Source organism: Cucurbita pepo, chromosome 2 (assembly GCF_057944985.1).
Source record: "Cucurbita pepo subsp. pepo isolate OVF chromosome 2, ASM5794498v1, whole genome shotgun sequence".
NCBI classification, from domain to species: Eukaryota; Viridiplantae; Streptophyta; class Magnoliopsida; order Cucurbitales; family Cucurbitaceae; genus Cucurbita; species Cucurbita pepo.
In genome coordinates this window covers 1,870,795-1,889,550 of record NC_141799.1, presented here as the reverse complement: position 1 = coordinate 1,889,550, position 18,756 = coordinate 1,870,795, and the positions used below count along the sequence as shown (strand labels likewise).

General features: G+C 36.8%; 3 protein-coding genes across 8 annotated transcripts; 1 reads left to right on the top strand and 2 right to left on the bottom strand.

Moving 5' to 3' along the window:
* Positions 1-517: 517 nt before the first annotated feature.
* On the bottom strand, positions 518-3,283 carry LOC111788326 (uncharacterized). Its single transcript, XM_023668655.2, has 5 exons — positions 3,102-3,283; positions 2,942-3,019; positions 2,778-2,853; positions 1,158-1,231; positions 518-1,063 (listed from the first exon to the last, which is right to left on the bottom strand). Exons 1-5 carry the CDS (start codon positions 3,198-3,200, stop codon positions 992-994), a joined length of 399 nt encoding a protein of 132 aa, XP_023524423.1. The 5' UTR covers positions 3,201-3,283; the 3' UTR covers positions 518-991.
* Positions 3,284-6,041: 2,758 nt separating this feature from the next.
* On the top strand, positions 6,042-13,580 carry LOC111788085 (uncharacterized). Of its 3 annotated transcripts, none has more exons than XM_023668260.2 (22): positions 6,042-6,262; positions 6,534-7,151; positions 7,230-7,423; positions 7,599-7,661; positions 7,751-7,885; positions 8,010-8,128; positions 8,206-8,511; positions 8,602-8,689; positions 8,768-8,873; positions 8,959-9,069; positions 9,298-9,461; positions 9,574-9,694; positions 9,810-10,034; positions 10,124-10,314; positions 10,888-11,055; positions 11,151-11,256; positions 11,594-11,731; positions 12,094-12,255; positions 12,334-12,534; positions 12,681-12,875; positions 12,981-13,052; positions 13,177-13,580. In XM_023668260.2, the coding sequence occupies exons 2-22, from the start codon at positions 6,561-6,563 to the stop codon at positions 13,294-13,296; spliced, it is 3,576 nt and encodes a 1,191-aa protein (XP_023524028.2). In that variant the 5' UTR covers positions 6,042-6,262; positions 6,534-6,560; the 3' UTR covers positions 13,297-13,580. The 3 variants fall into 3 exon arrangements, with proteins under 3 accessions (XP_023524028.2, XP_023524027.2, XP_023524025.2); XM_023668259.2 differs by having other exon boundaries at positions 6,042-6,273; XM_023668257.2 differs by having other exon boundaries at positions 6,042-6,392.
* Positions 13,581-14,424: 844 nt separating this feature from the next.
* LOC111788149 (putative pectinesterase/pectinesterase inhibitor 20) lies at positions 14,425-18,735 on the bottom strand. 4 transcript variants are annotated; one of them, XM_087121099.1, is made up of 5 exons: positions 18,553-18,735; positions 17,971-18,012; positions 17,269-17,332; positions 15,950-16,864; positions 14,425-15,287 (listed from the first exon to the last, which is right to left on the bottom strand). In XM_087121099.1, the coding sequence occupies exons 3-5, from the start codon at positions 17,288-17,290 to the stop codon at positions 14,593-14,595; spliced, it is 1,632 nt and encodes a 543-aa protein (XP_086977225.1). In that variant the 5' UTR covers positions 17,291-17,332; positions 17,971-18,012; positions 18,553-18,735; the 3' UTR covers positions 14,425-14,592. The 4 variants fall into 4 exon arrangements, with proteins under 4 accessions (XP_086977225.1, XP_086977227.1, XP_023524146.2 ...); XM_087121101.1 differs by lacking the exon at positions 17,971-18,012 and having other exon boundaries at positions 15,950-16,198; positions 16,754-16,864; XM_023668378.2 differs by lacking the exon at positions 17,971-18,012.
* Positions 18,736-18,756: the final 21 nt, after the last annotated feature.

The following is an 18,756-nucleotide window of genomic DNA, read 5'->3' as shown; positions in this document are numbered from 1 at the left end:
TAGATATTTTACTACTAACATTTTACTTTTATTAAAAAAAAAAATGAATAAATGACTCAAATAACGAGAATCAACTCAACCCAAAATATTATAACTAGGTTGAGTTGAGTTTATTATTTAATAAAAAGTGTTTGAGTCGGACTTGCAATCCAAGGGAGGGTAAATATTGAAACTCCTTACGCATAACACGATGTTCATTCAACTCTGAGAAAAAAAGAATTTCCAATCGAAAGAGAATAACAAGGCTGAAATTCTAAATTGTACGAGTCTACGATCTAATAGAGTTCACTCATTCGGTAGCGAGAGGAAGATGAAGAATGATAGCTAAATAGCTTTCTTAAATGCGGGGTTATCAGTGATTGAACTAATAAAGAAACCCTATACAAACAACCGACAACATAAATATAGATCACGAAGTTGGATGTTCAAATTAATATGGATCCATCGTTCATTTTGAATATTCAACTGAAAAACAACGATATAAAATAACAAGTCCCTAATATTATTGCACAAATGATACAATAGAAGCATTGAACAAATAACATAACTTCCACCGCTGAGAATTCATGACACAAGTTCCTATATCAAAAACTCAAAGAAATGAAAAGAAATTTGAATGTTCGGAATATGAATGCCATCGACTCGATCAAACAACCTAAACTTCAGTTATTTCAAAACAAATCAAATGATCATTCAAATTGTCACGACTCTCTAGAACAGTTGTTTTAAACACTTGAAAAATCATTCCAGACAAACGTTTGATCGAATGAAACAAAAACACTTCACCGAATCATAAACTCATATTCTCTACTGTCACTTCCTCTAAGCTAAAGGGGTAAGTGGGTTTGTACATTATGAGAAAGAAAGATGTCAAAATGCAATAATCCTAACTGCTCTTTCATTCTTCACTGATAAGTGAAAACTGGGCCAAAGAGGATCCTAAATGTACTAAGAAAGACCTATTTTTTTTCGCATTTGTGGGAATTTCAGTTCACCAAATAGAATGCTTCATACCGAGGCCATTACAGGTCAAAATAAGGCCTTTGTATCGCTTGAGATAATCCTGCAGACAAAGAACTATATTGGAACACAAAGAACTGCACGGAAGCATCATAATAAAGTTCCACAAAGAGGAATGATGGAAAGAAACTTCGTACCACTATGTTATCATCGTTTACATAAAGCATTCCCTTCTCGTCGTATTCCTGCCTCCTACAAGGATCGCTTAAAACTGCGGAACGAAATCACACAAGAATCTTAAATTTCAATAACCAATATCTATTTCATGCCCAGTTAACACAATACTCAAACTCAACAAAATGAATAAATGGTACTAATTCAAGCCAGGGAAGTTCAACAACACGTGGGTACATTCGTGGGATATTCGAACCTCTAACCTTCTGGTAAACTACGGGTGAATGTTTGTAAGCAAGAGAGAATTTTGAAAATTTGTTACAAAACAACCTAAGAAGGATTATGATGGGATGGATGCTCTTACTCGAATCGTTCTTTGTCGGGATGTTAGATCCATGGTTACATTAATAGGTACCGAACTTTTTATCCTTGTGCGTGTCAACATTTTCGAACATAATATATTGCTAAACGAGATAAAAAAATACGAATGGGGATTGAAAATCTCCAGAACCAAATTTAGTAATACAATGCACTTAAAAAGTTCTTATGTGGTTCCGTGCTCATCTTGGGATAGCTAACTACAAGGACATAGACCGAGATAATCAAAATTTTACATTTAACTACTTAATTTAAGACAAATCAATTGCTATCCTTCTTCTTTGATTTGCCTTGGTAAACAACTTACCAACATATTCATAAACAAAGTTGAACTCAAACCATAAAACTCGCCTAAAAGAAGCAACCCAAAAGTGCTGATGTTCAGCTAGAATGAACATCACACAGAGAAATATTCCCAACATCTAGAAAATGGCAAAGAAAAAAAAAAGAAAACAGAAGAGGAACCAAAAACAAAAGAACGGTGCCCCAATAAGATTCTTTTAAAAACAATTCTTTAGTTTTTGCTCCTTCAATACTTGAAATGGAAAATTGTAACGGCCCAGATCCACCGCTAGCCGATATTGTTCTCTTTGGACTTTCCCTTTCGGGCTTGCCCTCAAGGCTTTAAAACGCGTCTGTTACGGGAAAGTTTCCACTCCCTTGTCCAACCAATGTGGGACACACAATCCACCCCCCTTCAGGGCCCAATGTCCTCGCACTCGTTCCTTTCTCCAATTTGATGTGGAACCCCCACCAAATCCACCCCCCATTTGGGGCCAGCGTCCTTACTGGCACACCGCCTCGTGTCTACCCCCTTCGGGAATAGCGAGAAGGCTAGCACATCGTCCGGTGTCTAGCTCTGATACCATTTGTACCGACCCAGATTCACCACTAGCAGATATTGTCCTCTTTGGGCTTTCCCTTTCGGGCTACCCCTCAAGGTTTTAAAACACATCTACTAGGGGAAGGTTTCCACACCAAATGATGGTTTGTTCTCCTCCCCAACACATAAAAAAGGTTAGATATAAAACTAAGCCATTGCCTCACAGAAAGATTTTTTAACTGTGCCACTAGAGAAAAAAAAAAAAAAACTCCTAGAAGTTGCAGAAACATATACGGAAGGCAGAAGAATTTTCTCCCCAGAAGCTACTGGTTGTTTTGAAATTCTAAATAAATAAATAAAGATAATTAACAATCTTCTCTGACTTTGATTAACTATATGAATAACAAAAAGAAAAAAAAAAAAGTTATGGCACGCAACTGACCTTCATATGCCTCGTTTATTTCCTGAAATCTGGAAGTGGCACCGTCGTGGTCTTTCTTCTTGTCAGGATGCCATTTCTGCACACAATCCAACCGATAAACAAACGAAAATCAAAAGAAAAGAGATAAAAATTTACCGATAAACAATTACAGAGAGAGAGCGAACCAGAGCCAGGCGTATGTAATTGGAACGAATTTCATCGTCCGTAGCATCGTAATCGACCTCCAAAATTTTGTAATAATCCTAGAAACAGGCGGAGATAAGAAATTGCGGCCAATACGCTTCGGTAGATGGCAGGAAAGTTGAAGAACGTTAATTAAAATACCTTCGGCTTAACAATGGCGGAGAAGAAATCGAAATTGATGTGGGAATGTTGATGATCGGAGTCGGTATCATTGTGATTGTCTTCCCACGCACCCGACATCGTTCTGGAGTGTTTGGCATCCGGGAAAATGGAGAGAAATTGAGAGAAAATGGCGGTTTCTTGATATGATTGTTAATTGTTGTTATTCGTTGCGTACTGGGTTTGGGGAAGCCAGTGGTCCCGCTCTGTCTCTGCGCGTGGGATCTCTTTTAGTTTTCTTGGGCCTGTTACTGGGCCTGGGCTTCTATCTTTTTTTTATTTATTATTATATAACATCTTAAATGTCTGCCACGTGGCAAGATCAGAGAACGAGTTTCCTTCTAAAAAAACTCTCATAGTACTACGATTGGAATGAAACTTAGGCCGGCGAGTATAGTAAACACCACAGAGGATCGCCTCTCTCAGTAAGCTATCATGCCCAAGACATCGTGTATCCCTTCCCTCCCTATAACACTTCGGTCCACGTTCTGTTTTATTGTCGAAACCATAACAAGCAACCCGAATTGAAAACATCGGTTGAAAGGGAATGAATGGCAAGTAAGAAGCTGAATCTTCAAAATTATCTCCCACTGAGAACCTTGTAGTCCCGTTAGTACTATTCCAGTACCTGATTCTACTATTGAAGTAAGCGGAATACCCTTGCCCTTTCCAACCCCTGTTCTGGTTCGTTTAAGATTGATCATGTCAAACTTGAATGATTCTATGTTCTCCTCACACTTGTTAAGATTGATCATGCCAAACTTGAATGATTCTACGTTCTCCTCACACTTTTGTTTAAGATTGATCATGTTAAACTTGAATGATTCTACGTTACATAGAATTGCAAAGAAATTTAGTCATTGGCTAAAGAAAAGCACAAATGCGTACATTTCTCAAAATAAAAATTTTAATGTTCATCACGCATTTAAAGCGGCTGTAATCATATTTCATGACCATAATTAGCCACTTTGTATACTTTATGACTATAATTAGCTATTATGTAAATAAGTCTGGACAACATTTTATTCGCGTCTTTCTTGAATTTTTATATTACACGATTCATTTCTATTTTTTTATAATAATAAATTTAAATAAATATTAATTTTAAATTTTATGTTAAATAAATATCTCAATTTTAAAATTCACCTTACACAAAATTAGAAATATAATAATAAAATAAAGTAAAAATATGAACCGTTATTGTAGTTATTATTAATTGGAGGGAAACAATTCTATCCATGTAATATTAATTTCACAATAACAAAGAAACAAAAAAAATAATAAAAATAAAAATTCCAGCTAATTATAAGCTATTAATTACTTCAAATAAATAAATAAGCTATGAAATAATCGAGTAGGGCCACCGCCACCGCACACCAAAAAGACAATATTATTTATTAAATTAATTTAATGAAAAAATGTCAGAAAATGATCAATTTTATTCTATGATTCCGCTTGTTTCCCGCGAGGCGTTCAAAAATTTTCAAACCAAAGTTGTTTTCATAATGTTCGATGATTCTCAATCATCCAATGGGGCGCCGACACGTTGCATAGAGTAATCCTCCACGTGGCACGACGAGAGCATGTCTTGACGATCTCGATCTTGTCTGCCCATAATTTCCCCTAGCCGTTGGTCTCCCATCAATTCTATTTATCTAGTTTATGCGTTTTTATAATAAGCTTTTGGCATTAAATATTTGAATTTTCAATTTTGTATAAAACTTTATGTAGTTGAGTCGCCTCGCCTCTTCTTATTGTTTCGTCCGCCTGCTTCTTTTTTTTAAACGTGCCGGGTTGTTCGGTTTTCATTTTTGGGTCTGTAAAAGGGAGCCATTAAGAGCAAATTGTCCCAATCCGCTCATGCGATAAAAAATAGTCGTGCAACGAGATATTTCATATCCTCTCTTTCAGCAAGGCATGTCTGCCTTAGTGGTGTAAGAATTCACACGCAAAACTTAAAATATATTATAATTTATTTCTAAAGCAATAGATCCCTATATGATTTTAAAGCTCGATTTTATTTTTTAATTTTTTAATAAAAAATAATTCACCCGATCAGTATGACTGTGGTTGACTCTAAAAAGTAAAGGCTCCAGTTTTGCTTAAGCCAAGTCATAGCATCTAAGACATTGTATGAGCATCGATTCAATCGACCCTATCTTAATAGCCAAACCCATGGTTCAACCTTTTAAATTTGGCTATGAATCCGAGTTTGTCTAAGTTTGAGTTGAGTTGAGGGCGGGGACTTATTTGACCCGTTAAATATTAATTATTTTTTAAAAGATTTTATTGATTAAACATTATTATAATCCATTGATTTTCTACTATTTATTTTTGTATTTATTTTATTACTTTTTTACACGATATAATTACTGAAATTATAAAAAGTAGTATTTTAATTTTTTTTTTTGGGGATATTTTAATTAAATTTTAGGTGTCCCAAATTGACATATTGGAAGAAATTTTGAAATTTTTACTCGTATTTTAAATTCGAATATTAAATAAAGCAAAAACTGGAAATTCGGCACCGGCTCAAGCTGTGACGAAAAAGGACAGAAAGTAGGGGCCAAGTGGGACCCGCACTCACATGTGAACCGGTTGCCAGTCGTCTTCTATCGGCTAGTGAAGGAAAGCGTTGCGTCCCCACTTCAACGTTCACTAATATTTTCCCATTATTAAAAAAAAAAAAAAAAAAAAACACGAATGACTGCCACGTATGCTGCCCGTTACATTTTCCCGGCGCACACTTCAAGTACGTGTCCTTTAATTTCGGCCTAATTAATGAATTATTCCAAATAAAACAACATGAAAACGTCGTCGTTTCCTTTAATGCAAATACTTTATTTAATAATTGTGAAAAATATGGAATCTAAAATAAATAAATAAATAAATAAATAAAAGCTGGCCAAAAAGTAGCACCATAAGCCGTAGTCCCTTGCTTTCCAGTGGGTTTCAGAGCTAAAAAGCTTGCTGTATAAGCAAACTTTTGTCTCCATTTTTTCTTCAAATCTCGTACTCGTTTTCCCTCTCTGTTGATCTTCTCTCTCTCTTTCTGTTCATCTCAATCTGCGTGATTTACCGAGCGGCATTGCCTTTTTTGTCGAGGTTCTTCGTGCAGTGAGCTCTGAGCGTTCGATTCTAATGTGAGTTCCTGGTAATTTCTGAACTCTGGATTTGAGATTTGATTTCGTGGTTGTGAGATTAGGAGGTTGAAAGGGAGGTAGAATGTTTACCGACGGACTTGATAAAAGTGCCCTTCGATGGGTTCGCGAGGTTTCATTCTACTTCAATCCCTATTATTTTGCTTTTAAATTGATTTTGTTGTCAAATTGTTCTTGTTCATCTTTCTTCACACTGTTGAGTTTTGGTGTGGGAATTTCTGCTATCAGTTGATTATTTTGTTTTCTTTGACAGAAGGAAGTACCGTTTGGTTCTTCGAATATGAGGTCTCGAGCCGATCCAATCACTGGCATCAGAGCGGGTACCGGAGCAAGGGGGTTTGGATTGCCACCGCCGTCGAAATTCAGAAGTGGACATTTGCCGAGGAGTGCGATTCCAGTATCGAGAACCATATCAGGCGATGTGGACAATAGTGCATCAGCTTCAGAGAATGATATGAGTACTGATTCTGAGGAGGATGTTTATGGAACTAGATATTCTATGGACTCATCACCGCAACGGAACGGAGTACCAAATCGTTCTGGTTATAGATATGGAAATCATTTGCCGGGGAGGTTAAATAATGGGAGTGATTACTTTTTCTCTGATGTTAGTTCGTCGAGGGAAACTTTGGTGGGGGGTCATAGGCCAATGGCCGAAAGGATGAGGGCTACAAATGGGAGATTCCCAACTGGGCAGAATGTTTATACAGAAGACGATTCTTCTGATTCTGCTGCGAGTTCTGAATTTTCTACTACACAAGTGGGGGGAAGTATTAATGGAGCTATACCCAGGAATAGAGCTTCAATGGCTTCAGAGGGATACTCATCAAGCCAGCCTTCTCGTATGAATGCAGGCAATGCGCCTAGAAAGGTCTACATTTCTTTGAAACTTTTATGTTCCTCATTTTTCACCTGTGTAATGCTGATTTAGTCTATTCTGCAAGATCAGCAAAATGGAAGGTTTTCGGACGACGATGATCAAGATGACGTTCCCAGTGCGCCTCCTTTTTGTGCTTCATCGCATGAAATTAAACAATGCCCTGAAAAACGCCAAGACGTGAAGCTTAACGGCGCAGATGATCGTAAAACTCCGTCTGGGGTTGAATTGCAGAATGGGAAGAAGAGCAGTGACCAGTTTGTGAGGTTGGTTTCTGAACCAGTGACCGGTTTGAACTGCAGCACGAAAAATTTCCCATTAGAACTGTCTAAATAAATGACAGCCAAGTCTTTGTATTCATTAACATTTCATTGTTACGATTTATTGTTCGTTCTAAAAGTTGGGATCGGAAATGTTATCATCTCCTTGCTCTATTTGTAGACCTGTGAATTCGGAAGCTGCTGGGAGTTCAGGATTAGCTCGCCTCCCCACATATAATGCCAGGTTTTGCCATCTAAACTGTTTAGGGTTTATTGTTGATGACATGCTATCTTAATTTAGTTTGCTTATGGGGTTTATAATTCCAATATCAGTGCTTTAGGGCCGTGGTATGCTGTCATAGCATATGATGCCTGTGTGCGTTTATGTCTTCATGCTTGGGCAATGGAGAATATGGAAGCCCCGACGTTTTTGGAAAACGAATGTGCAGTACTACGAGATGCATTTGGGTAGGTCCATTCTCATTTCATTTGACTTACTTACAATTTTTCCTATGCAAAGAGTCAAAATCTTGAGTTGAAAACTTGCTCTTCATTGCTTCTACCAACTTATGTCTCGATCGATATGCTGCAGTTTACGCCAAGTACTCTTACAGTCGGAGGATGAATTGTTGGTGAAGCGTACTTCTGAACTCACCAATGAGGGAGCTCCCACTAAACCAAAGAAAACAATAGGCAAAATAAAGGTGCAAGGTAACGTGCATGGTATTCATAAAAACCTCATTGTTCAGGTGGCAATGGATGTGACCTAAAGAATGTTTATTGTGCAGTGAGGAAAGTGAAGATGGGGCTGGATCCACCAACAGGCTGTAATATTTTATCTTTAAAATCACCTGCAGTGAACCTAGAAACCATCAAGTACCAATTTTCTAGCTTTCAATCAGCAGTAGTTTCTGGATGGCATGCTTTGAATAAAATTCGTGTTGCACCACGGATACCTGTAAACAGTTCTCTATCTAGACAAAGCATGGCATATGTGCATGCAAGCACCCAGTACATCAAGCAGGTATCCAAAGTTCTTAAAGCTGGTGTAACGACCCTGCGCAGCAGTTCAACTTCTTACGAGGTGGTACAAGGTAATGCTTACTTACAAATTCTGATTTTTTACATGTTATGCCCTTGGTAATGTTTGACATGAACTGAATCCCGTCTTTCGCTGTCATCAGAAACATACCCATGTTTGCTAAGACTGAAAAGTTTAGCTGAGGAAGATGCCGTCAAAATGCAAGCTGGATCCGGAGAAACTCATGTCTTGTATGTTATTTGCTCATGTACCATTTTTTAGTTAGGAATCCTTGTTCACGAAATCGCTGACAAGTGACAACTTTACAGCTTTCCAGATGGTCTTGGTGATGATCTAATAATTGAAGTTCAGGATTCCAATGCAAAGCACATTGGTCGAGCAGTCCTGCAAATAGCTGCTATTACTGACAACCCAGTAAAATCTTTTTTGACCCTGAAAATGCGTTATGTTTAAGAGTAATTCAACTATAGTCGAAGATTTATACAAAAGTTAATTGCAGGCAGAAAAATTACGTTGGTGGTCTATTTATCGAGAGCCTGAACATGAGCTCGTGGGAAAAATTCAACTATATGTAAATTACTCAGCAAGTACTGATGATAGTCAACCGAAGGTATGTTACTATAATTTCCTTTCTCAAGTTTAGATCGCCTTCCCTTAGCCACGTAACTTTCCCATTTTCTTCTTACTTTTGCCAATTAGATCTCTTATTAAGCATTGCACTCCTTTTCCTCATTTGATAATGTACTGATCTTGTCTTTGAAATTGAATGAACTGATTTTCTTTCGAGAATTGAACATGTTGTAATTTTTTTTTTTTTTTTTTAATTTGTGGTCCCTAGTGCGGTTTGGTGGCAGAAACAGTAGCATACGACCTAGTTCTTGAGGTTGCCATGAAGGTTCAGCATTTTCAACAGAGAAACCTTTTGTTGCATGGTTCCTGGAAATGGCTTTTGACAGAGTTTGCATCATACTATGGCATTTCAGAAGTATATACCAGATTAAGGTAAGAGGGCTATGTTAAGATAATTACTTATTTGACATAAATGGCCGGCACTGTGAATAAAGTTACACTATTATGTGGTGATGAATATTGATGGTACCTGGCATGTCAATAGATATCTTTCATATATCATGGATGTTGCCACGCCAACAGCTGACTGCCTCACCTTGGTACACGACTTGCTCATGCCTGTTGTTATGAAGGGCCATGACAAAAGCACGTTGAGTCATCAAGAGGTAGTAATTCGAGCTTCCTTGTTCAAACCAGTAGATGCTTATTTTATCTCTACTATTTTATACTTCAGTATTGTATATAATGAACATTTTGCAAATCTTGTTGGTTGTCTCTCAGAACCGAATTTTAGGAGAAACCAGGGTTCAAATTGAGCAGACACTTGCTCTTGTTTTTGAGAATTATAAATCACTTGATGAAGCAGCTCTCTCAGGTCTTATGGAGGTGTACAGACCTGCAACTGGAGTTGCAGCGCCTGCTATCGAACCTGCAGTTAAATTGTACACACTTCTTCATGATATTCTTTCTCCAGAGGCGCAAACTTCTTTGTGCCATTATTTCCAGGTTTTGAGAAACTTCATATCTGTAGGAAGTAGGATTGCATTGTCAAGTTGAATGTTCAATTTTTGCCCTAAGGGTTAGCGTCTTTTCAGGTTGCTGTGAAAAAGAGATCAAGGAGGCACTTGAGTGAGACAGATGAATATATGGGTAACAATAACGAAGGCAGTTTGGTCGATAATGTCACTATGTCCACTGCTTACCAAAAGATGAAATCAGTGTGTCTTAACATTAGGGAGGAGATATTATCTGACATTGAGATCCATAATCAGCATATACTTCCCAGGTACCGCCTGCATGTTAAACATAAGCCAAATTAAAGGGGAATTGACTATATTTGCATCTCTAGAGAAAAGCTACGAGATCCCAAATTGGTTGGAGAGGGGATCAAAGCATTCTTTAAAATGGTGTGGAAACCTCTCCCTAGTAGATGCGTTTTAAAACCTTGAAGGGAAGGCTAGAAGGGAAAACCCAAAGAAGAAAATATATTCTAGCCTTGGGCCATTACAAATGGTATCATAGCTAGGTATTGAGCAGTGTGACAGCACGGACGCTGGGCCTCCAAGGGGGGTGGATTGTGAGATCCCACATTATTTGGAGAGGGGAACGAAGCATTCCTTAAAAGGGTGTGGAAACTTCTCCCTAGTATCCATGTTTTAAAACTTTGAGGGGAAGCCTAAAAAGTAAAGTCCAAAGAGGACAATATCTGCTAGCAGTGGACTTGGGCGGTTAGAAAAACTTCCCTTTTCTGTTCAGACTGATTCTGTTCAGCAAAAGTTCATGGACAATGTGTTCAAATAACTTTTTTTAGTATTTGTCAAGGTTTGAGAAGCTTGCTGACATAAGTTTCTATTTACAGTTTTGTAGACCTACCAAATCTCTCTGCTTCCATATACAGCACAGAGCTTTGCACTAGATTGCGTTCTTTCCTTATTGCTTGCCCACCGACAGGCCCCTCACCTGCAGTAGCCGAACTTGTTATTGCTACAGCTGATTTTCAGAGGGATCTTGCCAGATGGAGTATTAGGTAACTTTTTGTTTATGCATAAACTAATTTTGTTATGTTTAGGAGAACTTCTTGATGTCCTTGTGAATTTCTAATGCATTTTTTTATTCTTTCAGTCCTGTGAAAGGGGGTGTTGATGCAAAAGAATTATTCCATTTGTACATTCTGGTGTGGATCCAGGATAAGCGTCTATTGTTGCTTGAAACCTGCAGATTGGATAAGGTCAGTCAAATTAATTACATTTCTATATTTTGAATATTACGAACTTCTTGCGAGCATGAAACATGAAGGAACACGGTTTCTATTAACATTAGAAAGAAGATTACAATTTTATCAATCAGAAAAGGACAATATGTAGTTTTTAAAGATGAACAAGGGGAATATCAGTAGAACATTTTTGTTTTCCTTGCCCACAAGCTTACCGTTACTTAAAGATTCACTTTAGAGGAAAATATAACCTAAGCATCAACTGTTGTGCTTATGAGACTATGATCACTGTATTTGAGGAAAACATGCTCAGTTTATTTTACTTCTCAAGTCATGGTTGTGGTTAATGCAGGTTAAGTGGTCGGGAGTTAGGACTCAACATTCTACAACACCTTTTGTCGATGAAATGTATGACCGATTAAAGGAAACATTGAGTGACTTTGAGATTTTCATTTGTCGATGGCCCGAGTACACCTTTGTTTTGGAACAAGTAAGTTCATAATCCTGTGGTAACTCTTCTTGCTGTAAACACCGTCTCTTATCTCAACATCTCGGTGTATACCATCTCAAAAGGCATTGTTTAATTGTTTGTGTCGAGATGCAAACACTTCTTATGTTGACATGCTAGCTATGCACCACTATTGTTTAAAAAATTTCAACACTAAATTTTATTTGGTTTTCATAGCAATAGTTGATTTTTAAACCAAAAACCATGGATAACAATTTTCCTGTAATTTAAGGTCATCTTTATCAGAACTTCTATGGGATCTCTGAAGGTCTCTGATTTCTTCTCTAGTCTCGTCATCAGAAGTCTCTCTAACTTGCTTCTTTCTTTTTGGACTTCTATAATAGGCTATTGCAGATGTTGAAAAAGCATTAGTGGAGGCATTGGACAAGCAATATGCTGATGTCTTGGCTCCTCTTAAGGAGAATTTAGCACCCAAAAAGTTTGGACTTAAGTATGTTCAGAAACTTGCCAAACGAACCCCAAGCTCTTATACTGTTCCTGATGAGGTAAGTTGACTCTTAAAATTCTTAGTTTTCTTTCATATGTGTGTGTTCCTTAATATTGAAATTCAATGATGATTTCAGCTGGGGATTCTATTAAATTCCATGAAGAGGATGCTCGACGTTTTACGCCCAAAGATAGAAGCCCAATTCAAGCAGTGGGGTTCCTGCATTCCTGAAGGTGGAAATGTAATTCCTGGAGAACGTCTTAGTGAAGTGACAGTCATGCTTAGAGCCAAGTTCAGAAACTATTTGCAAGCAATTGTGGAAAAGTTTGTTGAGAATGTAGGTATCATTTTGCTTAATCGAGTCTTTTGTTTAAAATTTGTCGCTCTCGAGCGTTTCGGTATGGGATTTTAGACTAGAAGTAGGATATTTCTTTAAGTTTCAGTGAGATCATCTTGTTTTATCTGCCTCGTTATTTACTGCAGACGAAGTTACAAAATGCTACAAAGCTAAAAAAGATTCTACAAGACTCCAAGGAAGCTGTGATTGAATCAGAAATACGAAGTAGGATGCAACCATTGAAAGATCAGTTGGCAAACACAATAAATCAGATTCATACTGTCTTTGAGAGTCGTGTCTTTATCGCTATCTGTCGGGGTTATTGGGATCGAATGGGACGGGTAAGATAAACCTGGATTTTTCTATACATGTTTGCTTCAAAATTGCTCCAAAATTGGGAATTCATTCTTTGATCCTTTACATTTTTGGATTTTTATTTGGCACAGGATGTTCTAAGCTTCATGGAGAACAGGAAAGAGAACAGGTCATGGTATAGAGGCTCACGAATTGCAGTTTCGGTAAGCAATTACTTGAATTACTTGAGAGTTCAAATGTAAATAATAAAGGGATCTTAGCAAGTCATGATGGTCACCTATGAGTTTTCTTGTTCCTTTGTCATTCTCGTCACTTGTTCATTTGCAGGTACTCGACGACACATTTGCCTCACAAATGCAACAATTGCTCGGGAATTCGCTACAAGAGAAAGACCTCGAGCCACCAACTTCTATCACAGAAGTGCGATCGATGCTCTGCAAGGATTAAGGGCAGGGAAACCGTATCGCACCATAGAAATATATTGGAGATATATTTTCAAGAAGCAAGAAGAGCCAAGGGCGGCTAACCTATAATCTTGTTAGCATGAAGGTTTTAGAAGTCAATTTTGATGAAAGAAAAGAATTAGAATCCTGATTCCATTTTGTAAAGGGAGTTAGCAACTCAGCTGCTCCAAAATTTTCTTTTGGTGTCTCTTAAATGATGTACTAACTATAGAGATGCAGATGTATATGTACAACAATTACATAAATATAATCCTTCCAATTCTTAGAGACACTGCCTTCGAACATACTCAACTGCATTCATAAAAATAATTAGAAAATGGGCCTGGTATGAAAATCGTTTATCATATAATTTAGGATAAATATTTGTTTTAATCCTAGTTTTTTGTTTTTTAATGGTTAGATTAAAAGTTTCAATTTAATCTCTATCAACATTTGTTTATTCATACTCTTTTAATTTACATGCATCTCATCATATTTAAGCTGGTACAAATTTATAAGAGGATCAAATTTATAAGAGGATCGTTCTAATTCCTTCTCTTAAATAGCACCTCTACATATCTATCAAATTACTAAATATCATATTTGATACTATTTGTAACGGTTTAAGCTTATCGCTAGCAGATGTTGTTCATTTTAACCCGTTGTGTATCGTCGTCAGCTTCACAGTTTTAAAATGCGTCTATTAGAGAAAAGTTTCACACCCTCATAAAAAAAATGTTTCGTTCCCCTTTTCAACTGTTGTGAGACCTCACAATCCACTCCCTATTATACACGAAATACTATTTTCGTTCCGATATGTTGAGAATTGTTCCCTTTAGTTTACCTTCAAATGTTCAAATAATTTTCGATATGTTGAGAATGGTTCCCTTTAGTTTACCTTGGTTCAAATATAGTTCTAAAACTATCAATAAATAGTTTACTTACAAATGTTCAAATATAGTTCTAAAACTATCCATAAATCAGCTTACCTTCAAAGGTTCAAATATAGTTCTAAAACTATCAATAAATAAATCAGATATCCAAAATATGGGAACTGAACATATTTTAACTCATTTATATTTAAATAATTCTTAGAAATTGAATTAAACTAAAATTAACGATAGAGGCCAGATTAAAACATAAAAAAAAGAGACTAAATATTCACTTAACCTTAATCATACAATTAACTTGCTGGTGTAAGAACTATCATTAGTTCAAAACAGAGCTCAAACAACTTTATTAGGCATGTTGAATATGGGGAAATTAAATATTAGCAAGAATAATATGGAGAGCTGACCAGTTATATGAAACCTCCAGTGTAGGGCACACCAGTTGGAGGCAGCCACGCATCCCCAACCAGGAAGTTTGAAACTGTAAAATTAGAAGCATCAGTAGCATTAGAAATGACATGGTAACCAGGCCAGGTGACTCTGTTCTTTGTATTTGATCCAGCTCCTGTATTATTATACTCTGCATAGTACAATGTGCTCAAGTATTCCCCTGACCATGGATCCCAACCAGCAGGATTTACGAACCCATCAATGAATGTCTGCATATAAACTGTTCTTGAATATTGCTTCCATGGCCTTCCCAAATATGTCTTGTTCATGTAACTCTTGCTTGCAGCCAAATCGCTTGTAGCTCGGATCGTGCAGTTGTGGATCGAAGTACCGGTGTTTTGGTTCGGATCTGATCGACCTTGAGCAGTGATCATGTTGGTCTGTCCAGAACGCGGTAGACGGGGATATATGTTACAGTTTTGAAACACAACAGCTGCATTTCCAAATATGAAGTCCACTGTGCCATAAATGTCACATTCTCTGAAGAATTGTCTTAGGGAGTGAGTGTATAAGGTGTCTTGGTAACCCTCAAAGCTGCAGCTGTAGAAGATGGACATATCGGCCCCGCTTCTCATTGCAACTGCTTGGCCTTTGATTGCTCCAGCTGTGTTTTGGAAGGTTATGTTAACTGCCATGAATCCTTCTGCTGCCACAGCTGCATCATTCATGTAAAACCAAAAGACATCTCAAAATTTGGTTTAGTTTAGATGATTACACATTTGAAGTTTGAACTTCCAGCCATCTAATAAATGTTTGAACTTGAATCATGTTAATAGACCATTTACTTTTGTAAGTAACGGCCGCTAACAAATATTATCTTTTTGGGCTTTTCCAGGCTTCCCTTCAAAGTTTTAAAATAGCACAGATATGGTCTTCTTTGGACTTTCCCTTTTGAGTTTCCTTTCAAGGTTTTAAAACGCATCTACTAGGGAGAGGTTTCAGCACCCCTTATAAGGAATGGTTCGTTCTCCTCTTCAACCAACGTGAGATCTCACAATCTACTCCTTTGGGGCCTAGCGTCCTCACTGACACACCGCCTTGTGTCTGACTCTGAAACCATTTGTAAAACTCAAACCTACTGCTAGTAGACATTGTCCTCTTTGGACTTTTCTTTATGGGCTTCCCCTCAAAATTTTAAAACGCGTCTATTAGGTGAGGTTTCCGCATCCTTACAAGGAATGCTTCGTTATCCTCTCCAACCAATATAGGATCTCACGTATTCTCACAATTGAACCTTAAATCATTTCGTATAAGACAATCAATGTTAATCAAAAGCATGCTTTTGTTTCTAATCACATAGTATTTCAAAATGCTTACCAAAAGTTGCACTGTTGAAGGTAGTCCAACCGTCAGCGACGCTTTGGTTGCCCGTAATGATGGTCTGATTTATACCATCTCCAATCATGAGCAAGTACTTCTTCTTTGAAGGGATCGACACATACTCTTGGTAAACACCAGCTGCGATGTAAATCAAGAAGTAGCCATTGACAGCAAGAGAGTTGTTTGGAGCTGCATTTACAGCTTCTGTGATGGTGAGGAAGTTTCCTGTACCATCTTGACTCACAACTACAATACCATTAACCAAAATTCCATCATCTGAAGAAGATGAAAGCCTTCTTCGATTCGCCACCGAATTATAAACAACACGGTCATGTTTCGACATTCTCAATGGCAACGGACCTTTCCTAAACCGGAGGTGTTTGGTCACAGGATGATCACGTGTTCTGTTTCTATTCCTAGGCACCCAGCCTTTTGTAAAAAGATCTAGAGAAAGACTGTATGATTTGGTACAATCAATGAGTGGTGCTAAGAGATCTTTCTCCAAACTAGAACCTGAGGCTACGGTATTTAGGCCATCAAGACAAGTATCAATATTGGTTAAGATAGCACTTAGAAGACTCTGGATATAATCAGCTTTTGAGTAGGTTAGCTTTTTATCAGTGCCATTGACAGCCCGAAAAGAGTTCGACAAGAAATTAATGTTTAGTTGGGCAAGATATTGGCAATCTTTAAGACCACCAGTGACAGATTTTGGTAGAGTGGAACTGTTTTGAAGATGCTTCTCAATCAAATTCAAGAATGCAGATGCTTTAGACAATGACCGACGCATCGAAAACCTACCTGATTCATAAACATTGCCTGAGGATTTTTGAAGCACAGAGATGCAGTAAGAAGGATTTGAGGTGAATTTGCAAATGGCTTTTGCAGGGAATAAATCATTGAGAGACCCATCTGCAGCAAAAGAAGAACTGAAAAGAGTTAAAAGTACAAAAAATGAAGCTATTAAAGCCATTGGCTTTGAACAAAAACTCAATTGTGAAAACAGAAGAGAGCTAAGTCCATATATATAGTGGCCAGATGAATAATGGTGAAATCTGCAACTTGTCAAATTGTAAGTAAAAGTCAACAAAATAACTTCAAGTACAAAAAAGAAACAGTAAGCCTAGCCACTTTCTAGATTAATTGTCGCACAAACATATTCAAAACACACCCACTTTGGGTAGATTGAGTAATCCATGCTTCCTTAAATGCTGTGCTAAGAGACAAGACTTAGTCTTTTTCTTGAACATTATAATACCGAAACCAATGGTGGAATTTCCATGTGAGTTTGACCTCGAGAAGGGCTCAAGAGATACCTGGATGGAACCCTCCCTGCATGAATTGCACGTTTCCAACCTCTACTGCTGTTCATCAAACATGCTGCAGCCACATAGGAAGTGAGCTTAGTTCAACCTTATAATTGATATATACTGCTAATACAGAGACTGAAGTTAAAAAATATTGGATATTTCAGTAACGTCAAAGTATATTTAAATCCTAACTTGTTCCGCTTTTGCCTCCAAGTTGTTTAAATTTTTTTGTCATAATTTAGATCTTTGTATAAAAAATGTTTTGAATAGTTAATAAGTTAAGGTAGGATCGTGCGCACACAGATTAATATCATCATGTAAAATATAACGAGGCAAATAAGGAGGGAATATTCAAGAAGGAAATGACCCTTAAACAAAGATGCACTTGACACATTTTATATATGTATGTGTTATTATATTAACCTAAGGAGAAGACTGGCCATGTTTGAAGCTACCTGCATTGTAAGTTACTAGTTCTTGGGCCAAGTTAAAAAATAAAATTAAAAAAAAACGTTTGACTTACTGTTATTTATCTTAAAAATATTTTTATTAGTTCAAAAGTTTCAATTCTAGCCTCAAAATATCTTAAAAAAACACTATTGTATCAAAGGGCAAAGACATTATTCACAAAAAGATGGCTTTTCCGGGATGAAATATTTGTTGCTATCTATTACAATAATAACGAATAACTAAATAAAATAGATTGACCTTCTCTTCGTCTTAGGTCGACCATCTTCTCCATTGAAAGATCTACATGGATAATACACAAATGTTTCAAAAATACCCTTTATCATTTTTTTTTTTTTTTTTTTTGACATAACTTAGAGCTTACTTACAATTTATGTCAATTTTACTATTTTTTTTTTTCTTTTTGTTGCTTCTTTTTTTTCCCTCTCTTTGACTTCTATTTTTCAAGCCTAATTCTTAAGAGAACAAAAATATTGTTCTAATTTAATTTTAAAATCTATTTTATTTCGTTAAATCAAATAATTTTCTTGTAAATCACTTAGAATAAAAATACATTGTATTTTTGTTTTGCTTCAATTTTGGAGACATTTGTAAAATATAAACCTAGAATTGAAACTTAAAGAATAAAATTATTTTTTAAACAAATAGTAAAGATAAAGGGTATTTTTCATAATTTAGCCTAAAAAGGTACACAAGAAACCCAAATTATATTTAAAAATAAACCATTTAATCAAATTTAATTAATTACTTTTTCAATTTTATCATTTAAATATATATATATATATATGGAGAGAAAAAGAAAAGCAATTAGGCATTGAGTACCTTAGACACACCTTGATCGCTGTGTAATAACGAACCAGTCAGCGACCCGATCGGTTGGATGAATTTTGATCCATGCAAATGAGAGAGACAGCAAAATTAGGCATGAACCCTCAACTTCCTGCGCCAAACCCAAACTGTTTTTCCGCCAAGAACGTTAAACCTCACACTAATTCTTCTGTAATCTCTCTACTTCTTCCATTTATG

What these genes read in the sequence shown, in the direction of transcription:
- LOC111788085 (XM_023668257.2), top strand. Translation starts at nt 6,345, where the DNA reads ATGTTTACCGACGGACTTGATAAAAGTGCCCTTCGATGGGTTCGCGAG. An exon ending in ATTGGGATCGAATGGGACGG is followed by an intron (nt 12,876 to 12,980) that starts GTAAGATAAACC and finishes TATTTGGCACAG; the next exon opens with GATGTTCTAAGCTTCATGGA. An exon ending in GCTCACGAATTGCAGTTTCG is followed by an intron (nt 13,053 to 13,176) that starts GTAAGCAATTAC and finishes GTTCATTTGCAG; the next exon opens with GTACTCGACGACACATTTGC.
- LOC111788326 (XM_023668655.2), bottom strand. Translation starts at nt 3,200, where the DNA reads ATGTCGGGTGCGTGGGAAGACAATCACAATGATACCGACTCCGATCAT. An exon ending in CCGCCATTGTTAAGCCGAAG is followed by an intron (nt 3,020 to 3,101) that starts GTATTTTAATTA and finishes GCCTGTTTCTAG; the next exon opens with GATTATTACAAAATTTTGGA. An exon ending in AATAAACGAGGCATATGAAG is followed by an intron (nt 1,232 to 2,777) that starts GTCAGTTGCGTG and finishes TTCGTTCCGCAG; the next exon opens with TTTTAAGCGATCCTTGTAGG.
- LOC111788149 (XM_087121099.1), bottom strand. Translation starts at nt 17,290, where the DNA reads ATGCAGGGAGGGTTCCATCCAG. An exon ending in GCAGGGAGGGTTCCATCCAG is followed by an intron (nt 16,865 to 17,268) that starts GTATCTCTTGAG and finishes CTTTTGCTGCAG; the next exon opens with ATGGGTCTCTCAATGATTTA. An exon ending in CTTCAACAGTGCAACTTTTG is followed by an intron (nt 15,288 to 15,949) that starts GTAAGCATTTTG and finishes TGAATGATGCAG; the next exon opens with CTGTGGCAGCAGAAGGATTC.